The sequence below is a fragment of the Amblyomma americanum genome, chromosome 1, assembly GCF_052857255.1.
Source record: "Amblyomma americanum isolate KBUSLIRL-KWMA chromosome 1, ASM5285725v1, whole genome shotgun sequence".
Classification (NCBI taxonomy): Eukaryota; Metazoa; Arthropoda; class Arachnida; order Ixodida; family Ixodidae; genus Amblyomma; species Amblyomma americanum.
Window position 1 is genome coordinate 211,919,044 of NC_135497.1, and position 20,553 is coordinate 211,939,596.

General features: G+C 44.3%; 1 protein-coding gene across 2 annotated transcripts in view; it reads left to right on the forward strand.

The window, feature by feature from the left end:
- The first annotated feature begins 6,079 nt into the window (after positions 1-6,079).
- Positions 6,080-20,553, forward strand: part of LOC144114582 (uncharacterized) — a 46,996-nt gene continuing 32,522 nt past the window's right edge. The window contains exons 1-4 of one of the 2 annotated variants that reach the window (XM_077648419.1): positions 6,080-6,444; positions 14,750-14,906; positions 19,993-20,076; positions 20,295-20,416. In XM_077648419.1, coding sequence (XP_077504545.1) covers positions 14,881-14,906; positions 19,993-20,076; positions 20,295-20,416 — 232 coding nt within the window. In that variant the 5' untranslated portion in view covers positions 6,080-6,444; positions 14,750-14,880. The remainder of the gene's footprint in view (positions 6,445-14,749; positions 14,907-19,992; positions 20,077-20,294; positions 20,417-20,553) is intronic. The other variant, XM_077648420.1, reaches the window with a different exon arrangement.

Consider the following 20,553-nt stretch of genomic DNA (forward strand, 5'->3'; position numbering starts at 1 on the left):
GAACTTTCTTCTCTGCCCTTTCCCACTCTCTTTGCTCAAGTGAAGCTATTGCGGTAACCGGTCTATCCTCCTTCAATAAATTATGTGCAACATTTCTTTCTTTAAATTTTTAAGTCATCCTTGTTTCTATGTGTTTCATTGCTTCATCCCCTTTTAGTCGAATACCCTGATCTGTAACAATAAACCTTTGCTCTAGCCTAGTCTTATTACTAATTGCATTTAGATGTTTCCAGAATTTTTAAGCTGCTTTTCTAATCTTTTTATTCAATTTTGACATGCATTGGGCACCCTTTCTTCTAATTTTCTCATTAATCAGATAAGATGCTTCCTTTCTACACATTACGAAGGCATCCCATTATCTGTCTACTTCAGCTTCTGGTTCCCCCCTCTTCTTGGACGCTTCCTGACGTTTCTCTATCGCCCTTTTTACCTCCTCATCCCACCAACTCTTGGGTTTGCATCTTTTTCCTTTTACCTTTACTCCCACCTTAGCTAGCTCTATCTCCAGTAATCGAGTTAATTTGGTATAAGTCTATTCTGTTTCACTCTCCTCAAAAATTACTTTCTCAATTTGTTTGACTGCCGCTTCCAATTGCTTTTCTGAGTAAAAATTCCCCTCTGATTGTTCACTGCTCGCTTCAGTCCTACATTGGAATCTATTCTGAAACTGAACTTGATACACTTGTGGTCACTACCTAGACTTCTGGAACCATGCTCATCTATGCTCATTACCCCTAATCTATTATACATCCTCTGTAACATTAGTGCATAATCTATCGTCGAGTGCAGGCTCCCTGCCCCTCATGTTATGAGCCCTTCACACTTCTCGGTACTGTTGCATACAACTAAATCCTGCCTGTCACACATGTCCGGCAGCATGCTTCCTGTCGAATCTGTGCACCCATCCAGGTCTTCTATATGTGCGTTCATGTCGCCTAATATAATTATCGCGCTAGCTCATCAATGTCGCTTGCAATACATTCTAACATTTTCCTGTTTTCCTCTTTTGCATTAGCTCCTGTCCACGGGTATACAAAGCCAAGGAGTGTTTGCTGCCCTGCCACTTTTCCTTTTAGCCATAAATGTTCCTTGCATCCCAGTTTAACCCTTTGAATATTCTTACTTTTATGAATGAATGCCCCAATTCCACCCCCCTTTCTGCTGCTTTCTGTTCTGTTGCAATATTCCCATGCGTAGTATGGGTTACAGGGTGGTTGCTCCATGTCTCTAAGATGCGTTTCCACTAAACCTTATACCAAAAATTCCTCCTGCCTTAACTGTTCTTCTATTTCCTCCCATTTCAGTCTATTCCTGCCACCTTACATGTTAATGAAACCTATATCTGAATTAACTTGGTCCTGGCGCTTGTGTCTATTTCTTCTCGGATGGTTCCATCGTCCCTTTGATCTTGGTTCTTCCTTCTCTACACTGGTTTCCTCAGAGCTCTGGGTCCCCCCAAAAAAGCTGTTGCCTGGCGACCTATCCTACTACCCACCCCCTTGCCAGTGGCACCACCGCAGTGAATGCCGGATTGATGGATGGATGGATGGAAGGCAGGAGCATCCCCTTTGAAACGGGGCAGTGGTTGTTGCCACTATGCTCAGTTTTTTCCTTTATTTTTGTTTACTCTGCTGTAAGTTATTAATACAATTCGCCATTTCCTTTTAAAAAAACGTCTTCCTACATTTTAAAACTTATGTCACCTCTCTGCTTTTGTGCCACCAATCCTCCAATCGCTTTTTGCTAATTTCCACCGCAGATTTATTTACATGACTATTGTTATCTCTAAACCCTAAGGCCTCAGGAAGAGTGACTGTGCCTGCATCGACATCGGGATGGATACCATCGCATTTTAGGATGTGTTCTATTGTTTCTACAGATTTACCACACACAGCGCATGTGTCATCTTCTTCGTTAAATTTTTTTCTGTAGCTGCACGTTCTAGGACACCCTGACCTAGCTTCAAAAAGGAGGGCACTGCCTCTTGAGTTATCATAAAACGTTTCCTTCCTGATCTGCCTTTTCCAGCCTCGATACAGTTCGACACTATGCTTCTTTTCCATTGAATATATCCAATTTTTACCTTCGACGTTTTTAACCTGTAGTTTGATGCTCTTTCTTTCTCTTTCCTCGTGTCTGGCAAACTTAATGGTCAGCTTTCTAGTTCGTTTCCGCCACTGTGAGTCAACGCTCTTTCTGTATAGGTATTTAAATACCTTAGCTGCCCACCTGTTATCGTCCAATTTCCTCAGGCGTTCTTCGTACAGTATTTTACTCTGAGCTTCCCGAGCTTCGAACGTTGCCCAGCCCATATCACATCACCCTGTATTGCCTCGTTTGTGGTTCTCTCGTGGCGCCTAGTGCTAATCTTCCGACAGTTCTCTGATTTACTTCTAATCGCGACTGAACTTAGCCCTTAAGCATAGAACCGCATTCCCGAAAGTAAGCCCCGGCACCATTATTCCTTTCCAAATACCTCTGAGGACTTCATACCTGTTGTACCCCCACAATGCCCTATGTTTCATTATTTCGGCATCTCTTCGCTCTTTTGCTATGAGAGACTGTTCGTGCTTTTCCGTGTACATATGCCCTTCGTTTACCCATACCCCGAGATATTTGTATTCGGCCACTCGGGTTATTTCATGGCCTTGTATTGTAAGCTCCTGATCAGTTGTACCATTGGAAACCATCACACCTGACTTAGTTGCGCCAAAATTTAAACCTAGACTGTCTCCTTCGTCTCCACAGCAACTGACCAAAGTTTGCAAATCTTCCTGGCTATCTGCTAACAGTACAATATCATCCGCATACATTAAACCCGGCAGCAGTTGCTTAACAACCTTTCCGCCTAACCTGTACGACAGATCATAACCTAGATTGCTTCCTTGTAGCCTTCTTTCCTTAATTATCATATAAAGCATGAACAGCAGCGGTGATAGAAGACAACCTTGCCTTAATCCTTTGTGAACCTCGACAGTTGTACTCTTAATTCCTTCCATGTTATTTCAACTTCATTTTCTCGATGTATTCACTGTAGAAAATCAATTACCTCATGACTGACACCTTCACCTTTTAATATGTTCCACAGGAGTTCCCTGTTCACGTTGTCGTATGCACCGCTTATGTCCAAGAAGGCTAAATACAGAGGTCTGTTTTCTGCCTTAGCTATTTCTATGCACTGGGTAAGCCCGAACAGGCAATCATCTAAGCGCCTACCACTTCTGAACCCGTTCTGAAGTTCTCCGAGTATTCTATTACTTTCTACCCATGACTGCATTTTTATTTTCACCGCCTGCATCACCAGCCTGTATGTAACTGATGTTATCGTAATCGGTCGGAAGGATTTTATGTTCGTCTTATTGCCTTTTCCTTTATAAATCAAATTCATTTTACTCTGTTTCCAGCTATGCGGAATTTGCTGATTCGTTATGACTGCCTCCAATACTTTTATCAGCGTTTCCTTGCCTCTTAGGCCAAGTTCATTAATTAGCTTGATTGGAATTTCGTCGATCCCTGCTGACGTACTTTTTTGGATTACAGGCGCGAAAACAGACAGACCACAAGGTAGATAAACGGGACGGAGCGCCACTCACAACTGATTTATTCAAAGGCACGACAAACATATATATACCAGCTGACACGCAAGGAATACCATCATGTTCCAATCTGATATGACAGCGAACGCGTGAAAAAATCGTTCTCTGCCCTATACAACGATATGGACGTGTCGCTGACACACATGCTTCTTTTCTTAGCAATAAAGAATGCTTCGATAAGAAAAGAAGCACACATGCTAAGAAAAGAAGCATGTGTGTCAGCGACACGTCCATATCGTTGTATAGGGCAGAGAACGATTTTTTCACGCGTTAGCTGTCATATCAGATTGGAACATGATGGTATTCCTTGCGTGTCAGCTGGTATATATATGTTTGTCGTGCCTTTGAATAAATCAGTTGTGAGTGGCGCTCCGTCCCGTTTATCTACCTTGTGGTCTGTCTGTTTTCGCGCCTGTAATCCAAAGATGTACCAACTTGCCCAGCAAGACGTTCTTTTATTCTGCTGACGTACATCTTGGAATATTTGCTTCCGCCTTTTTCCAGTTAAGATTCGTCAGTTCCACGCTGTTTTCTATTGTGCGTTCCTGTGTTGCTCCCTCATTTGGGGTGATTACTCTATCGTCTTAAATGACTCAGCTATAACTGATGAAATGTAGTTCACAGTATCATCTCCCTCTAAACATTTTCCTTCGGCATCGTGAATCTGTTCCTGCTTTCTGTGATTCGCTTTGCCCAGCCAGCTTATAAGGTTCCAGAATTTTCTTGGCCCCCCTTTAGTTGCATCGCGAACTTCAGCCAGCCAGCGATCAGAGGACTGCTTTATTTTAGCCTGGACGAGGACCTGCATTTGATGTTTCTTTTGTCGATAAGATTCCCATTTTCGGCCTATGTTCTCTTCAGATAACTGCGCCCTGTTTGCTTCTCTGTGTTCCTGTGATGCCAACCGTCATTGTTCGATGGCCTCCCTAATTTCCTTATTCCACCAACTTCGTGGCTTCCTCTTTCCTCTCCAGCGGTTTACTCCTTTTACTTGTTTTATTTTTGTACTAATGAGTAGTTCTAACTTATTATAATCCCACTTTTCCATGGGATGTGTCTTTATTGCTTCCTCTATGCACGCCGCTATTTGCGCTATTTGTTCGTCGTTTAATTTTCCGCACTCTGTTTGACTCCCCTTCATTTCTCTTTTGAGCAGGGCTCCAAACTGTAGACTAATACGCTTATGATCACTACCGAGGCTGTGCTTCCCCTCTTTGTCTATTTCCATCATTGCGAGCTTGCTATACATCCCCTGCGAGATTAAGCAGTAGTCAATGGTCGTTTGCCTGTTACGGGATTCCCACGTGATTTGTCCCGCACACTTAGTTTCTCTATTTACAATAACTAGGTTGTGTCACTCACAGAAGTCTAGCTTCAACTTTCCGTTATAATCTGTGTATCCATTCAGATCCTCGATGTGGCCATTCGTGTCCCCCAACAGAATAATATCGGCGCCTTCTTCAAACTGCTTTATATCGTCATTGAGACACTTAACTAGATCCGTGTTCTCTTGCCTGCATTTGTTCCCTGTCCCTAAATAAACTACTCCTAGCCATGTCCTTTTACCGGCAATTGTACCCGATACCCAGACATATTCTTCGCAAGTTGACTTTATTCTTTGCCAATTTGTTCCTTGATGTATCAGCATGCCTACTCCTCCTTCCTTCCTCTCCATTGTTGCTCTGTTGCACCCTTCCCAGACGTAGCCATCAATATATGGTGGATCTTCTAGATCCCTGAGATGTGTCTCGCATAGCGCGTATACACCTACTTCTTCGTCCTCCAACCGCTGTTCTATCTCTAACCACTTCGCTCTCTTTCTACCGCATTGCATGTTTATGTACCTGATCCTAGTGTTAAATTTCTTTTTTGTAGTTTTCTTCCTGGACCTCCTAGTGGCCATTTTATTGGCGTCAGCCTTCATTGCTACACTTTCTACTTTGCTTCTACCTACCCCTATGCCTTGAGCCGCAGTGGACCCCCTAAAAAAGCTACTTCCCGGCCTGCCAGGCGCCACCCGATCTCGGCTCCTAACCGTCTATTAAAGTGGATGCCATCTCGTGTAAAGCCTCCGCCAAAGCCTGCTCTATGCACTTCCCTGTTTATGTCTGCCACTTCTTATGCCGGATGGATGGAAGGTAGGAGCATCCCCTTTGAAACGGGGCAGTGGTTGTTGCCACTATGCTCAGTTTTTTTCCTTTATTTTTTGTTTACTCTGCTGTAAGCTGTTAATACAATTCGCCATTTCTTTAAAAAAAAAATGCCATCCTGTGCTGCGCGCGCCACTTGTCGGCAGCTTCGCGTACTAGCGCGAACGTTAATTTATGTATAATCATTAGGTGTATGTCTCCAGCCTTGACCATCTCACTGACTCGGTCGCCTGTGAGCTTTCCACGCCTTATTAATCTTGTAGCAGGCTTTAGCAAAGACAGCACGTTGGTGGAGATCGCGCCGTTCACAATAGGCCTTTTTCATGGTGGCACTCTGCGCATGCGCTTGCAGCGCACTAGGGGAAACGCGCGACCGCCATGTTTTTTGGTGGTTCGTCGGCCAGTTGAGCGTTGCGGCCGGTTGCGTCGTGCGATCGGCGCTTCGCTGCTGCGTAGCTGTCGCCAACTTTTGCGTGCCTGCTGAAATCGCTGGCGGCGTGCCTCCACGATGCGCTGCCGTGGGATGCTTTAATTCTAGCAAAACCCAGGAAAAGTAAGATTACTTAGATTCCCTGCAGCATCCCAGCATGAAGCTAAAAGAGCAGAGTGGGCGCAGGCAATGTGCCGTGTGAATGTTGATGGATCTCCGTGGCAGCCAACAGCCAACTCGCGTGTCTGCAGCAACGACTTTGTGTCAGGTAAAAACTCCTTTTCTTCGTTCTTGCACTCTATTTTCTAAGAAGCTGTAGCGCGAAGCGCAATGTGCGACGCCCCTGTTGTCCATTTGCTAGCGTAGAAGTGGCTGCATGAAAAAATGAGCGGAAATTGCGCGGGACTGTCTGCTAGCTAGCACCCCGGGCATAATAACTTCAGTAGAACTTGTCGGGCTGGTTGGTTTATATAAATGAAAAGATCTGCGCGAACGAGACACGGACGGCGAACAGGCAAAGACAGCGTTTGTGCGCGTCTTTAGGCTCTTCGCCGTCCGTGAATCGATCGAGCAGATCTTTCATTGCAACTACAATATCAGTGCCGCATGCGAGTAGAAGGGAGCCTAATAGATAGGGTGAAAGGTAAAAGCAATGTAGTACGCCTACGGGAACGTGCACGCGCCGTGGCAGGGCCGGTCTCGAGGGGAGCGCGCGACCAGAGTTCGCCGAAACGACGACGATGATCTGTGAACGTGACGGTCGTGCTGGTCGCTGCCCTTATCCAATCTCTCAGACTACATACTATTACCACTCCTTTTCCCGTCAAAGCTTTCCTGTATCCAGTAATTAACCGCCTGTGTCTTGGCCACTCCCCCTTAGTGGGTATGTGCCAGCAACGTCTGAGGCCTTCCTTCCTTCCTTGCTCGCTCGCTCGAGTTAGGCTTCGTGGTGACGTGGCGTTTGTGGCGTCCGTTCGTGGCTGTTGCTGCTTCACAACCGCCTGCCTGCTTCGTTTCCTGGTGGTGCCGGGCGTGTCCTTGGTGAGGCGATTCCACGTTCGGGGGGTTTTTGCCAGGGTTCAGGGTTGCTGTGCTGTCTTGGGTGATGTAAGGGTGCCGGCGCGCAGTGTGAAGGCATGTCTTTCACCTCATCGGGAGTAGGCTCGGCAGCCTGGTTCGCCAGCCTGGCGGCCGTAAGCTTGCCTCTAAATTCTTTTCTAAAAAATGGGATTGATAAAATCCCTGTGGCGCTTATACCGATTGGAGATGGAATTCTCAAAATGAACAATCCAAAATCAAACCAGGAACAACTCAACACTCTAACCGGTCATTATCTCGACATCTCGGAAGTGCGACCTTTCGGCAGGCGTGGCATTGTTTGCAAGTCGGCAAACATTGAGTGTGTGTCGGATCTGCTCCTTCGTTTCTTCGCTTCTATTCCAGTAGTAGTAGTAAGTGTTTAATAAAAAAATTTAACAAAAAGAAGTTAAAAGATTTTTGCTCACTCCAGCATCTGCCATCACTGTATCGGCGGCACCTGAGCTGGGGCAGCGGAAAGAAAGGATAGAAGGCAGTCTGAAGAAGGGAAATGAAAGAGGTGAAGGGACAGCAAGAAAGGAGATAGGGAGAGTACATATATACATTATTTACAAAGATTCAAAATAAAGTTGTCTAGGTCGTGCGCATGTACAGAAAATGATAAAATAAAAATAAAAACGCGCACAACAGTTTGCACACAACAGCTGGGGTGGAGCGCCCAGCTGTTAAGCGTCCGAGGTAGTGCACGGGGAGCGTTCCATCACTGCGCATCGCTACCTGGCTCAGAACAGACGGGACGTCAAGTCCGTCTGTTCGAGATATGCACAGATGTCTATTCCAGTTAAGGCCTTCATTCCTGAGCAGCTTGCGTGCACTAAGGGCATTGTCCGAGGAGTGGACCCGCATTCTTCAATCCAAGAAATTTTGGAGGAGTTCCAAGAAGCCGGGGTGGGCATTATTGCTGTATACCGCTGCTCTCGCGAGATGGCTGGAGTACGTGTAGCCATGGAGTCAGTCATAACAACTTTTGCTGGCAGCACATGCCCCTCGAAGTTGAAGGTTTGGCCAGTTGTCTACCGCGTGGACCCGCTGCATCCTCGACCCCTTTAATGTACCAACTGTTGGAGATTTGGACGCAGTGGTAGAGCCTGTAAGTCGGCGACCAGATGCCGGGTGTGTGGTGAAGGTCACTCTTCCGATAGCTGCGCAGCTGAACAGCCAAGCTGTTGTTTATGCAATAACAGTCATTGCGCCTATGATGCCACTTGTGAAAGTTGGTCTCGGGAGCAAAGTTTATTGGAATTAATTGAGCAGAATCGCTGCTCACGGGCAGATGCTTATGCACTACTTAACCGCAGGAAACATTCACATGCCAGCATAGTGCGTTCCTCTACTCCTGACCTCGAGGCCACGTTGTCTGCCTGAATAGTGGCATCCGTCGAAAAAGCGCGCTCAGTGGTTGCCAAGCGCATGCTCAGCAGCTTCACGCAGGCCTTGGCTGATACTGTTACAAATCAGGCTATTGCTCAACCTCAGCTTGTAGTTACTCCACCTCCAACATCACAGCAAGCCTGCGCTCAAACTGTCGTTGCCACGTCAACACCCCAGGTGCCGTCTCATGTGCTGCCTCTCGACAGTGTCCCTGTAAGTCTGTCTCGCAACACTGTTTGCACTAATGACATAGAAATGGCTTGTCCTATGCAAAAGCTTCGTCCTTCATCCTCTCCTCCTAAGACTTCCGTTCCCCAGATCAAGACCAAAAAAGGCTCTCCTAGTGTATCTTCCAAGTCAGATATACTTCAAGAGGCTGCTTCAGCCTCCATTCTCAAATAGGCACCATGGCGGGTATAAAGGTTCTACAATGGAATTGCCGCTCCATTGCATCTTCTCTTCCTGATTTAAAAATTCTTCTATCATCTCATAACCCAGATATCGTGCTCCTGCAGGAAACTTGGCTATCCCCTATTAAGTCATTTTCTTTAAACAGGTTTCGTGTTTTCCATGCGGATCGCATAAATGGTAGGGGGGATGGGCTGGTGACCATGGTTTCGTCAAAATTATGCCATCGGGCATCAATAACTAAAGGAGTAATGGATTCTGATTGCGAGCTCCTAGCTATAGATCTCTTTGCTACACTGCTCTACAGTCACAGTTGCAAATGTCTATTTTACAAATGGAGTATGCAGAACAGACCACCTAGACAGCTTACTTGCAAACTCGAGCAGGGTAATCATTGCTGGGACTTTAACTCCCACCACGTAGTGTCGGGTTCCTATACTGATTCACGTGGCCATATGTTATAGGCATGGATGTCTGCAAATGATGTGCGGTGTTGCAACTCTCGGGCTATAACCTTCGTCCACAGACACTCGCACCCAGTTCTCGATTTGTCCTTGGCAACGAGAGGAGTAGGTATAGGGGCATGGTCCACGATTAACTGTGGCACATCTAGTGACCATCTGCCAATTACTTTCACCATATTGGTGAGCCCCCTTCGAGAGCATGGTTCAGCCCGAAAATTAGTTAATCTTGAAGCATCATAGTCATTGTTTGACTGTTTAAACCAAAACAGCGTTCAGAAGAAATTCAATTATAAATATTTAGTGGTTGTGCACGAATACCACAGGGTACTCCATGTATACGAATGCCTAATGCGTCGTTTGAAAGAAGAAAACACGCAAGGAAAAATTTGGTGTCTATAGTCCCTTAAGAAGTGAAACAATATAACCATCAAACCTGTCCTATTTTACTTCATATGCTTACTGTTGGCTGAAAGATTCAGGCTACTTTTAGCACTACCTTGGTACTGAGTATAGTGCGGGACTTGCAAGGGGTAAAGCTATTCTGCTTCAGGTATGATTTGTACAGTATCATTTTGTTGCTAAAGTAATGGCGGCCATTCCAAATAATTTGAAGGAAAAAGAGAAAATGAGGGCAGGTTCGGAGAAAAGGCAAAAAGAGGGGGGTGGGGGCGGAAGCCAAGGTTCCGAGAAGTGACGTCAGGAGGTGCAGGGCCCAAGTTTAAAGTGTAATGGTAAATTAAGGAAAGCGGGAAAGGAGGCGGAAATTATGGGTTGGGAAACCTCTGACCATGTGCAAGGCCTTTTTAAATAATTACGCCAGTTCCGGAATGTACACAGCTGGCTACATTTAGTGCAAACATGTGAGCGTGTGGCCGCACTCTTTAGAGGTCCACTGTGTGCGACACAGCCACTTATCGCTGCAAAATGGCGCAGGAGGAGGTGCACCTGGATGTGGTGCTTTGTGTCATCTGTTACTTCACTTCGATGTGCGGCAATGTCAGGTGCAGTGGCCCTCCAAAGAGCACAACCGTGCGCTCGCGTGTTCGCACTAAGAGTGGAGAACCCTGTACTTGAGAGATTCTAAGTTTCCTCTGGATATGTTGACCCCAGACGAAAACAAGTTGTCTTGTTGAAACGTTGGCAAGCACCCTGAGATTTTTCCTTCCCTTGTTCACTTTGTGAGTGTCAAGAAACCATCTGCCTACTCTCTCTCTACCATGCACTCCACATCTTGTACGGTTATCTTTGTATGTATACACCAGTGATAAATCATGGAGGAAATCAAGGGATTTGTATTTGTATTGTTTAACACTTACTTTAAAGCTACATCATGAGGGTGTAGTTGAAAACGTGCTACGTGGGCTTGGTTGTGTGTCGTGACTGGTTTCTCTTTATCAGGGCTACTTGACAGCCACCATGCAACGCAGGCTTTTGAAAAGTCGTTCCTCAAATAAGAGAGTGCTTCCACTGTTACAGTGGAAATGTTATTTGCTAAAACTTCAATTATTGCAGGTCAGGGATTGATATTTTTCAAATAACTAGCCTGAAGTTCAAAACCTGCAGAGAGAACATTGTAACTTCTTTCCTGCCTTAAAAACCCAGTATTTATTTGTTGGCTTTAGCAAGCAGAGGTCTGTTTTATGGCACATACTTTCCACTACGTTGCGCGAAAATTGTGCAGTACAGGCCCACCATAAAACTAGGGGTATAGTATACAAATTGCTTGTATGCAAGTATTTTGGCACTAGAGCATGCATAGCATCGTCTTAAAGTCAGATTCTTTACATTTGCAACTGGTTCATAAAAGGCCTATTCTGGCAAATGGCATTTAGCAAAATTGTCTTCCTCTTAATGCTTCTAAGGATAACTTTAGTTCATTCAGGAAAATGTATATTGACAGTATCTCTTAAAGGCATGATTGTTCATATTAGCTCTTGTTACCTCACAGTATTTAGTTTTGTGCCTCCAGCATCACTGACTTGCATCATATGTTAAATAGAGTAGTAAAATGCTCGCTATTAGTTTAAACCACAACTCATCATTGGGCTATGCACTTTTTGTTGTGTTGCATGAAAGATACTTATGTATTAAACAATTTCTTTCAGCTGCAACACAACATTGCTCACAACTGTTGCTTTCCCAGCACATAACAGGCCATAACAGCACGTAGTAGGTGAGATATGAACAAAAACAGTGTATGTATATGTTCTGCACATGCATTTTGTGTGCTACCAACACCATGATATGACTAACTGATGTCATGTAAGAGAGAGCACACAAATCATTTTTTGTATATATTGCAGCATATTTATTTCAAGTTTTAAACTGGTCATTTAAACGACCCATTTCTCAAGCATTTCACCCTAAATAAGCCAAGCACCAGCTCGGGAAAGCTTGCACCCATTGTATCACCGCTGGTTACGTGGTTGCACTAGGGATCGAACCCCGCACCTCCCGCTTGCGAGGTGGATGCTCAGACCACTAGGCCACTGCTGCGGTCCCCCCACTGATGTTGCTTACACCATGCACTGTTAAAGCCCCTGTATGTATGTTAAATGCATTTTAGAAAGCCATTCAATTCCCAAGTACCATTTCATCTTTATAGCAAAACCACAGTTTACCTAGCTAGACAAACCTGCTGCATACAAGCCAGCAGAAGGGTTGCACCTACATGCTTCGTTAGGAAAACATAAAAATCAAGCAGAGCCTGCCCTTCATGGTGTATTGTACCCTGATTTCGAGCAATGATCAAGATGGGCTGATGATCATTTCATTGAACACTTGCATGTTATGTTCGTAGAATCGAAAAGACAAGTATTATTGCAAAATCTTCAAGCAGTGTTTATTCTTAGAGAAAACATATGAAAAAAGTGTCGGATTAGTTATGGTGCACCTTGTATGCTGAAAGGAGCTCCCACTTTGTGAAAGGCTTAATTTTGGAATAATGGTAGCATTTAGGCTAGTTGTGTAACCGTGTTTAGATCGTGGACGCACTCAAAAAGACACTGGAAGTAAGCGCACTGTGTTGCCATCTCTTTCTGTATCCTTGTCTTTTTGAGCGCTTTCACGATCTAAACTTAATTTTGCAAGAGAGCAAGGAAAACAAAGATATTTAAATTCTGATAATTAAGGATAAAAGATGATGTTTCATTGTGTTGCTTAAAGTGTACATTGTATCGCTATTGCTGTATTGCAGCACTTCCGTCGTGGCATTGCATTGCAGCCTCTTGACTTTTGTTTATAAAATAGGCAGTCCTTTTTTTGCATTCGATTACAACACTTTAGGAGTTATTTCAGAGTTGCGTGGTAGCGAACTCTCAGATTAACGGTTTGCATTATTACGCCAGCATAACTTGCTAAGTGTTTCACTACAGTCTTGTTACTAGAACCGCCTCTTGAAAGTATTCAGCCTGGGGGTCATTGAGCGTTACTGTTCACATATCAAAATGCCAGATCAGCTGTATACTCTTTACAGCTACCAGAACTAAGGTACATTTCATGACATGCTATCTGACGAGTGCTGGAGCACCAGACTGGGGATTTGGATGAAACAATTTTCAAATGTGAGCTCGGTATCACACTGTTTTGTTCCAGTTGTGGAGAGGTTTTCTTTTCATTTTTGTTCTGCCAAACATTCAAGTTTTGGGCAATTTGTGATTACTTTTATCTTGTGTTCTCTTTGTTGTTGAGGTTTAGTTTTTGTGGCGCAAGCACTCCACTCTATTACTTTTCAGTATAATTAAAATTTGTAGGGCACATCGTGAAGAATAAAACTTCTGCTTGAATAATCTGCATGTGTTTAAGTTCTTCATTGTTGGTATAGAAACTAAGTTGAAACAGCTTGTAGTTTAGCTCTGGCTAGAATTGTTAGGAGAGCCTTATTAACATAATCACATGACCAACACAAACTGGGTGTTATTATTTGTGCAATGAAAAACAGTTTAAAATACTTATTAACAGCTGTCAGTGTAGGACTGGCCTAAAATGCTTTGTGCTCTATGTAGCTCTTCTCTGAGGCAGGATTAATTCATCTGCAGCTGCAGCCTGATACCGCCAAGATACAAATTCCTGGGTGAACTTATATGATTTTTTTTTTGTCACGCTGAGTAAACTTGCATCTTTTTGAAGCATGGAACTTGAGCTGATTCTGAACAGCTCAAGCAGGAGTGTAGCGAATTTTATTATCCTCATCCCTTAGTTTACATTCACCTCAGGACGGCCTCTTCCAGTTTAAGTATCTATGTCTTGCACCAGCTGCATGCCACACTATCCTAAGAAATCTCTTAATCTTACCTAGGGAGATTATAATCAGTTATCTCCTGCTATATTTTTCTTGGGGTGAAATTCGTTTTGTTGCGATACAATGTACAAGCTGTTTCCTGCCCTGGTGCTAGGGTTATCTGGAATGAAATGCTTGAGAAATTGGTCTCTGATCTTACCTTGAGTAGACGAAATTAACTTGGGCTTGGGCACTCTTTGGCCACAGATGCCCTTGTGCCAATAAAATCCATCAGTCATTCTGTTGCCCTAAGATACCATTGGTGATTCATTCTCTGCATCGTACGCCCTGGCCAGGTCCATTTTCTTTTAATTTCTTCTGGAATATTGACAACTTACCTGTTCATCCCTGTTTTGGTTTCACTCTGTCAGTTATGCTATAAATAATTATAATCAATTTATTGAAAACATATTTTGGGCTAAATGACGTCAAGTTTTCAACTCTGCACAATGATATATATGGTTGGTCTTGTATGTCTTTACTAGTGTGCTAATGTTTCTTTTGTGCTCACTGTCTAAACAACCTTATTTTTCTATCATACCCTAAGTCCTTCTGTACCTATCTTCCTTCCCCCTGGCTCTTTCTCTTTCAAGTCATTTCTCCTCTTTCCTTTATACCGGCCATTGGTCACAAGGCTGCTGTGGGAATGACAGCCAGCACTGGGCACTTTTTTTTTTTTTTCATGGGACCTGCACTGCTACTATTAACACTAATAGCACTGTATCAGTATTTTTGTGATACTGCATTTTTTGTTATTTATGAAGTAGTTGGCTAAGGCAATGGTAGAAGTGTTGGATATCACAATACATCATGCATATATCTTGCATGCAATATATCAGTGTGTTCACTATTACACTATGCTCTATTTCAGTTCAGTTTTTTGGCTATAGTTATTTTGTGCTTCTTTCCTAGTTTAGTCCACTCAGACTGAAACTTTGCTTTCTGTGTCACAGGTAGAATCTACAATGAATGCTGCTCTGTATCTTGTAAGCAGGAGGCAAGTGTTAAATGAAGCCATGAACTTTTCTTGGAATTGAAAAGCCTTTGCCGTAGTGTGCGCTGAACCTCGAGTGGGAAGAGGAAAATGTCATGTCTTGGATTTCTGCAGAGGTGAGCCATTGCGGTGAATCTACCAGTGCAAAAGACAGGGACGAGAAAGGAGACGAGACAGGCGCTGACTCACGACTAAAGTTTATTGACGTGAACAGGGAATATATAAAAAGCCAAGCAACACTATAAACCAAAGCCATTACGCAGCCAAGTTAGAACCCCTACCCTCTTGTGCTCCTGTGGTCTTACATTCATACACCTTCCAGTTGCACCTACGTAAACCAGACCACAAGGTAATAGTATCTGATACCACATTCATTTTACAAGGTACATATACATTTCACTTTACACGTGTACTTTTCTCGAGCCACATTCACAGAATTCTTAAAATTTTACATATTTTAGACAACTTATTAGGGGCCGAGAAAGCCACTTTTACATCATACCTTCTGACCACATTTTTCAAATTGTGCGATGGTAACACAACTGGTCTTTTGACATCTCGCTGGCTGACCCAAGCCTGATTGTGCCGGTCACTGCGAAACTGTTTCAGCTTCTTTAACAATTTATCATATGCTCTTGCAGTAACATGTTTGGGAAATCCTGCGTTCGTTAACCTTAAAATCTGCTCTTGGAAACTAGCCGTCATGCTGTGAAAGCATAACTTCATCAATTCTGAGCCCAGGCTAGAAAGTGCAATGCTATCTTTTTCACTAGCTTGGAATGATCGACCCGTAGCCAGGGAGCAGCTTAACACTCCTAGGTGAATATCGCCAGCACACATGGCATGTGCAGAACATCAAGGTAAGGTCCAGAAACCACAGCTCTTTTTCTTGGGACATTTGCTCCAAGGAAAACCTAAGATAAAAGCCTTGCTCCTTAAACAACTTGAGAATATGTACAGGTCCCAAACTATCACAACCTTTATAAAAGACCAGAAAATCATCTACATAGCAAAAGATTTTTCCCCCAACCCATGCACGTTCTTGACAATTATTCTATCCACCCTGCTCAAGAAAATATCGCTTAGCACAAGGCCAACCTTCGAACCACTACATATTCCAGATTTTAGAACACATACCGCACTGCGATACTCTACAAACATGCTCTTCAGATAAATGCTATTCAATAACATGCTCTTCAGGTAACTTTCAGAAAAGGGGTCATGCAAAATTGTCTCTGGTTATTTGCAAAAACATGTCTACTTCGCGTCTTGAAGGTCCATTTCTTTTACTCAATTCGCAGTGTGGTTGAGTATCTTAAAAATGACAATCCAGCAGATTGTCTTGCGATCAGTGTCGATGTAGAGCTATTTTATTCTATCCCGTATGAAGATCTCGTGAAAAGCTTATGAACGTGTATATCAGAGCACAACGATGAGCTTGTGTTTAGGAATGGGTGTGTAATATAAGTCTTTTTTGGCACTTACTTCCTTTTATTTGAAGTGAAGAGCATGTTTGTGGAGTATGGCAGTGCGGCATATGTTCAAAAGTCTAAATGTATCGATTCGAAGGTTGCCCCTGTGCTAAGCAGTATTCTCTTAAGGGGAGACACTGGTCTTGAAACGAAAATTTTTATTTTTAGAGATATTGTAATGAAATTAGTATGCTTATGTATTTCTTCCTGTCTTCAGAAGTGTAATTAGTTTCACCTTTTCTCAATTAGTTCTCTACTTATGGAAAAATAACAAGCATAATTAGGTAATTTCCTTTGTGTCATTAAGACACTTTCCCTCAACTTTTTTTGGTTCCAATTAAAATGTAGCCGTAGCCAAAGAGCTGCCATGCGGAGCTATGCTTTTTATATTGTTATTAAGGTACATCATCATATAAAAATGTTTAATTATGGCGATGCATCAAAATTATGGAATATAATTAGCTGGTATTATTGTTCACAAACTTTGATTGTTTACAACTTAGCCACATAAAAATAGCATAGCTCCACAGTTCAATTCTTTCTGAATTCAACGGTGTAAAGCTTATTAAAATGGCACCACAAAAACATAATGAAAAGTTCCGTAAGGCTAGTGACGTTGGCAAAAAAATGAAGCTGAGAAAATCGCATTTAACGTTTTGACGCTGACTACAGAAAATTCTGGGAGGAATCTTCAACAACGGATTTTATTTAAATGTTTCTATCTGTTTCCCTACAAAGCAAAACAAAAAGTGTCTTATTCTATCCAAGGAAACATTAATAAAAAAAATGTCGAAGGTGTAAGTGTGATGAAGTTGTTAAAAAAATGATTTCTCATGAAGTTATCGGTACACTTTTTAGAGACAATGGAGTGCAGGACTAGGGTGTCGAGCTCTAAAGACAATATTTTGAATCCTGAAAACTGTTTTTTGAGAGACCTAGCAGTCCAGAGCCAAGGAGATCTGAGCCACCCTGGCAAGCAGATGGGTGGTCCTGAAAAGGACTGTTCGGTGCGACGCTCGACACGTCTCCTACTCTGTCTCTGAGAAGAACCGCCTGGACGTTAGGTAGCATGCTGCCCTGTGCTGCTGGAGAACGTCTTCATAGCAGTCCAGGACTGTAATCTTCAGTTGCTCCCGTTTTGTGCCGCCCTGTCAGTCTCTCTTTCGTATTAGTGCTCTTTAGCTGAGCTCCATTTGCCTTGCGCAAATGCAGGGTGCCTTTTCCTAGGCTTCGGCGAACAAGGCAGCCACCAGCAGCATAGCCCTGACTTGTAGTGATGGATTCATTAGTTGCCCCCCTTCCTTGGTTGTAGAGGTTAACAGCCTCAGCAGCAGCCAGCTTCACACTTTCCAAAGAAGCATTTCCATTCTTGGAAGCTTGCGTCCAAATCAGAGAGTGTAGGCTCTCACTCACCTTCTGAGTCTTTCCTTCGCTGCATCGTGCCAACAGGTTCTCATCGCTGAGCTTTGCAAACACTGGCTCCAGAGCAGCCCCAACACGAGCCGGGAGGGCACTCTTGTGTGCAAGTGGAAATTCACCATTGGCCAAGGCTCTGTTGAACTTGCACCAAGAGTCAGCACCCTGAGGGCCCTTGGAGTGGTTCGGGACATCATTTGTAAAGGTCATATGCAGGAGTGTAGCTTCCACTGCCTTCTTCACGCCTGGAAAGTCATGACTGTTGCTCCTCAGGGCATGGCCGTAGTAGTTGGTGATCTTGATCTTTTCCTGCGTCAGCTTGCCTCTTCCGCCAAGAGATTCACCTTGAGCCTTCTTTCTATGAACCAGGTTATGCAGAGCAGTCCCCATTCGCTTATGAACGTGGTTGATGCAATCCTTCTTGGCAGTCTTTTTGAGTCCGTACTCTTTTGCTTCTGACAAAACATAAAACGTCCGGCTGTCTCCAACAGAGAGGACGGTCGTGTAGCGCAGACCATACTTGGCCAGAGACCTTTAAAACATGGTAAGCGCATCCTCCACTTCCATGCGACCAGAGTTACAATCGATGTTTCGCTGGTACTCGTGGTGGCGAGCCAGTCACTGTAGCCTTCATCTTGTGGCTATGGTCCCAAGGCACATCTGAGACAAAAGTTCGAGTAAACAATGTGGTCTTTTGCCAGTGTACAGCTCAACAGTGCAGGCCACACTGATGTGAGAGCTACGACCTCGGGTCATCCACAAACCATCAAATATAACGTCAGTGTTCCCACTTCTACTCAAGAAGTCTCTATAGAGGTTCTTGATGACTGCCACACTGGCAGCTTCAGTTGCGGTCGCTGTGCTCTCGCAGGCTTTCACAAAGTTTTCAGGTGTCCCTGAAAGGTCTTGTGGTGCAGACCTCGGTGTGACAGGTTCATACAGGCACAAACGTCTGCAAGGGCAGTCAAGCCTTTGCCTATCGTATGTATTCTCTTCATGGCCCTCATGTTGACATCGAAGGGAGTGATGCTGGTAGTTCCACTTACATGTTGGGTGGAAAATTGCTTCCTCTCCAAGTGCAGCTACCGCAGACGAGCTGGAGCTTTACAGCTAAGCCATACTCCTTGTGTGTTGCCTTGCTCAAAGTCAGACTTCCTGCGCCGCAGGTTCCGCACTTCGGTTGCGCAATAAAGTTGTTTAGAACTTTCATGTCCACAATCACGAACTCGGTACCAGTATCACAGATCTGGCACTCCGCGCTGACGCCAAGAAGTTCAAACTTGCGCTGGGTCGCTAAGTTTTCCGGCAGAGGGGACTTCGTGTGCGCCGATCACTCAACAAACTGCGCCTGCTCCGCCGCAGAGTAGTATGTGGCATCAACATGAAATGTACCGTAATCCGGGAATCAATTCGTGCTGGAACTCGGTCCTGCAGTGTCGTCAGCGAGCAGAGTGGTTGATGTTCCAGACAGATGCAGCGAGTCCGGCACCGGCTCTAACGAAGGTCCCGACAGCGCACTTGTGGCCGATGCTGTACCATGCCCGTTTCTAACGGCTTCCGAAAGCTCGTTGTGTGCACGGTTTAAGTTGGTTGTCTCCCGTCATCTTGATCGCATGAGAAAAATCCCAGCACAAAGCAGAAACATGGCGCATCAAGAAAAAACAAGTGCAAACGCAGACGCACATGAAGCGGCAGTGACGCTGGTGAGCGCAAAAGCGAAAGAAAAAAAAATGACGCGCCGGTTACTCCAGCCAATGGCAGGCGCGAAAAGCGTGCCATGCGCGAGCCCCTCAGCGACCCGGAAATGGTCTTCGGAAAGCCAGCCAGGGCAGTCATTTTGCTTGAGCGACGCCATTTTGAGACATCGCAAATTGGGCGCCAAGAAAACAGCTTCAAACCAAGCCCAAGATGGCGGCCATCGGCCGTCTGCAGCGTCCGTGGCATGCGTGGGAAGTTCAAACAAATTTCGCCTTTTTGGAGACATTTCGTGGCTGCCGTGGCATATTGAAAGCATATTTTATCGCATTTCCCGACCGAATTTACCGTTAATAATTTGAGAATAGGTGCTTGAAGGGTCAAACATTCCGAAAATGAGTTTTGCTGAAAATCGATTTTTTGACCATTTTTGACTGTTCTAAGACGTGCATCTCCCTTTAAGTCTAATAAAATCAGAATATAATCTGTCTCACTAGTAGATCACGATCACATTTATTTCGTAGTGAAAAGTTTGTGCAACAGCTATGGCCCATTTGTCAGTACTGTATCTGCAAGCTTTGTTGACAGATTTTTGGTGTTCATTTTTCGTTTTGAACAGCGGTGTGGCTACGGGGACACTCCGGCACCCCTGGTTATCGGGAACTCCAGAACAAGGTTGCCGAACTGGAGGCAAAGCTGAGAGGTGGGTATCTAGCATAGGGTGGGGAAGCGGAAACTTCTTGTCTTCTAGAACGCTGGTGACAAGGCGACCTGGTGTCATTTTGATACAGTGTTGTAACACCTAGAATAGAGCAGTGCAATGCCTGTGGCCATTTCAAAAGTCTCTCGTGACCACCGTAGGAAAGGCTAGTTTTAGAGGTTGTTTGACCGCTGTGTGTTACGGCGCTGGCACATTTACAGAGTGGCACGATGGCAGCCAGCAAACTTATATTCCGAGCACCCCCATGAGAGCACTCTCTCTGGACCGCAGCAACCACTCGATGGACTGCCTGAGAAACGACAATGTTCAACCACGGGGTCAGGTGGGTGGTCCTTTCCTAATAATCGAAAAAAAAAAAAATGTTATAATATATAACATATGTTATGTAAAGTGCATGGTCTGTTGCTTGAGTTGAAATATGTGTTCGGCTAATGGTTGACTCTTGATCTCGGTGGCCCT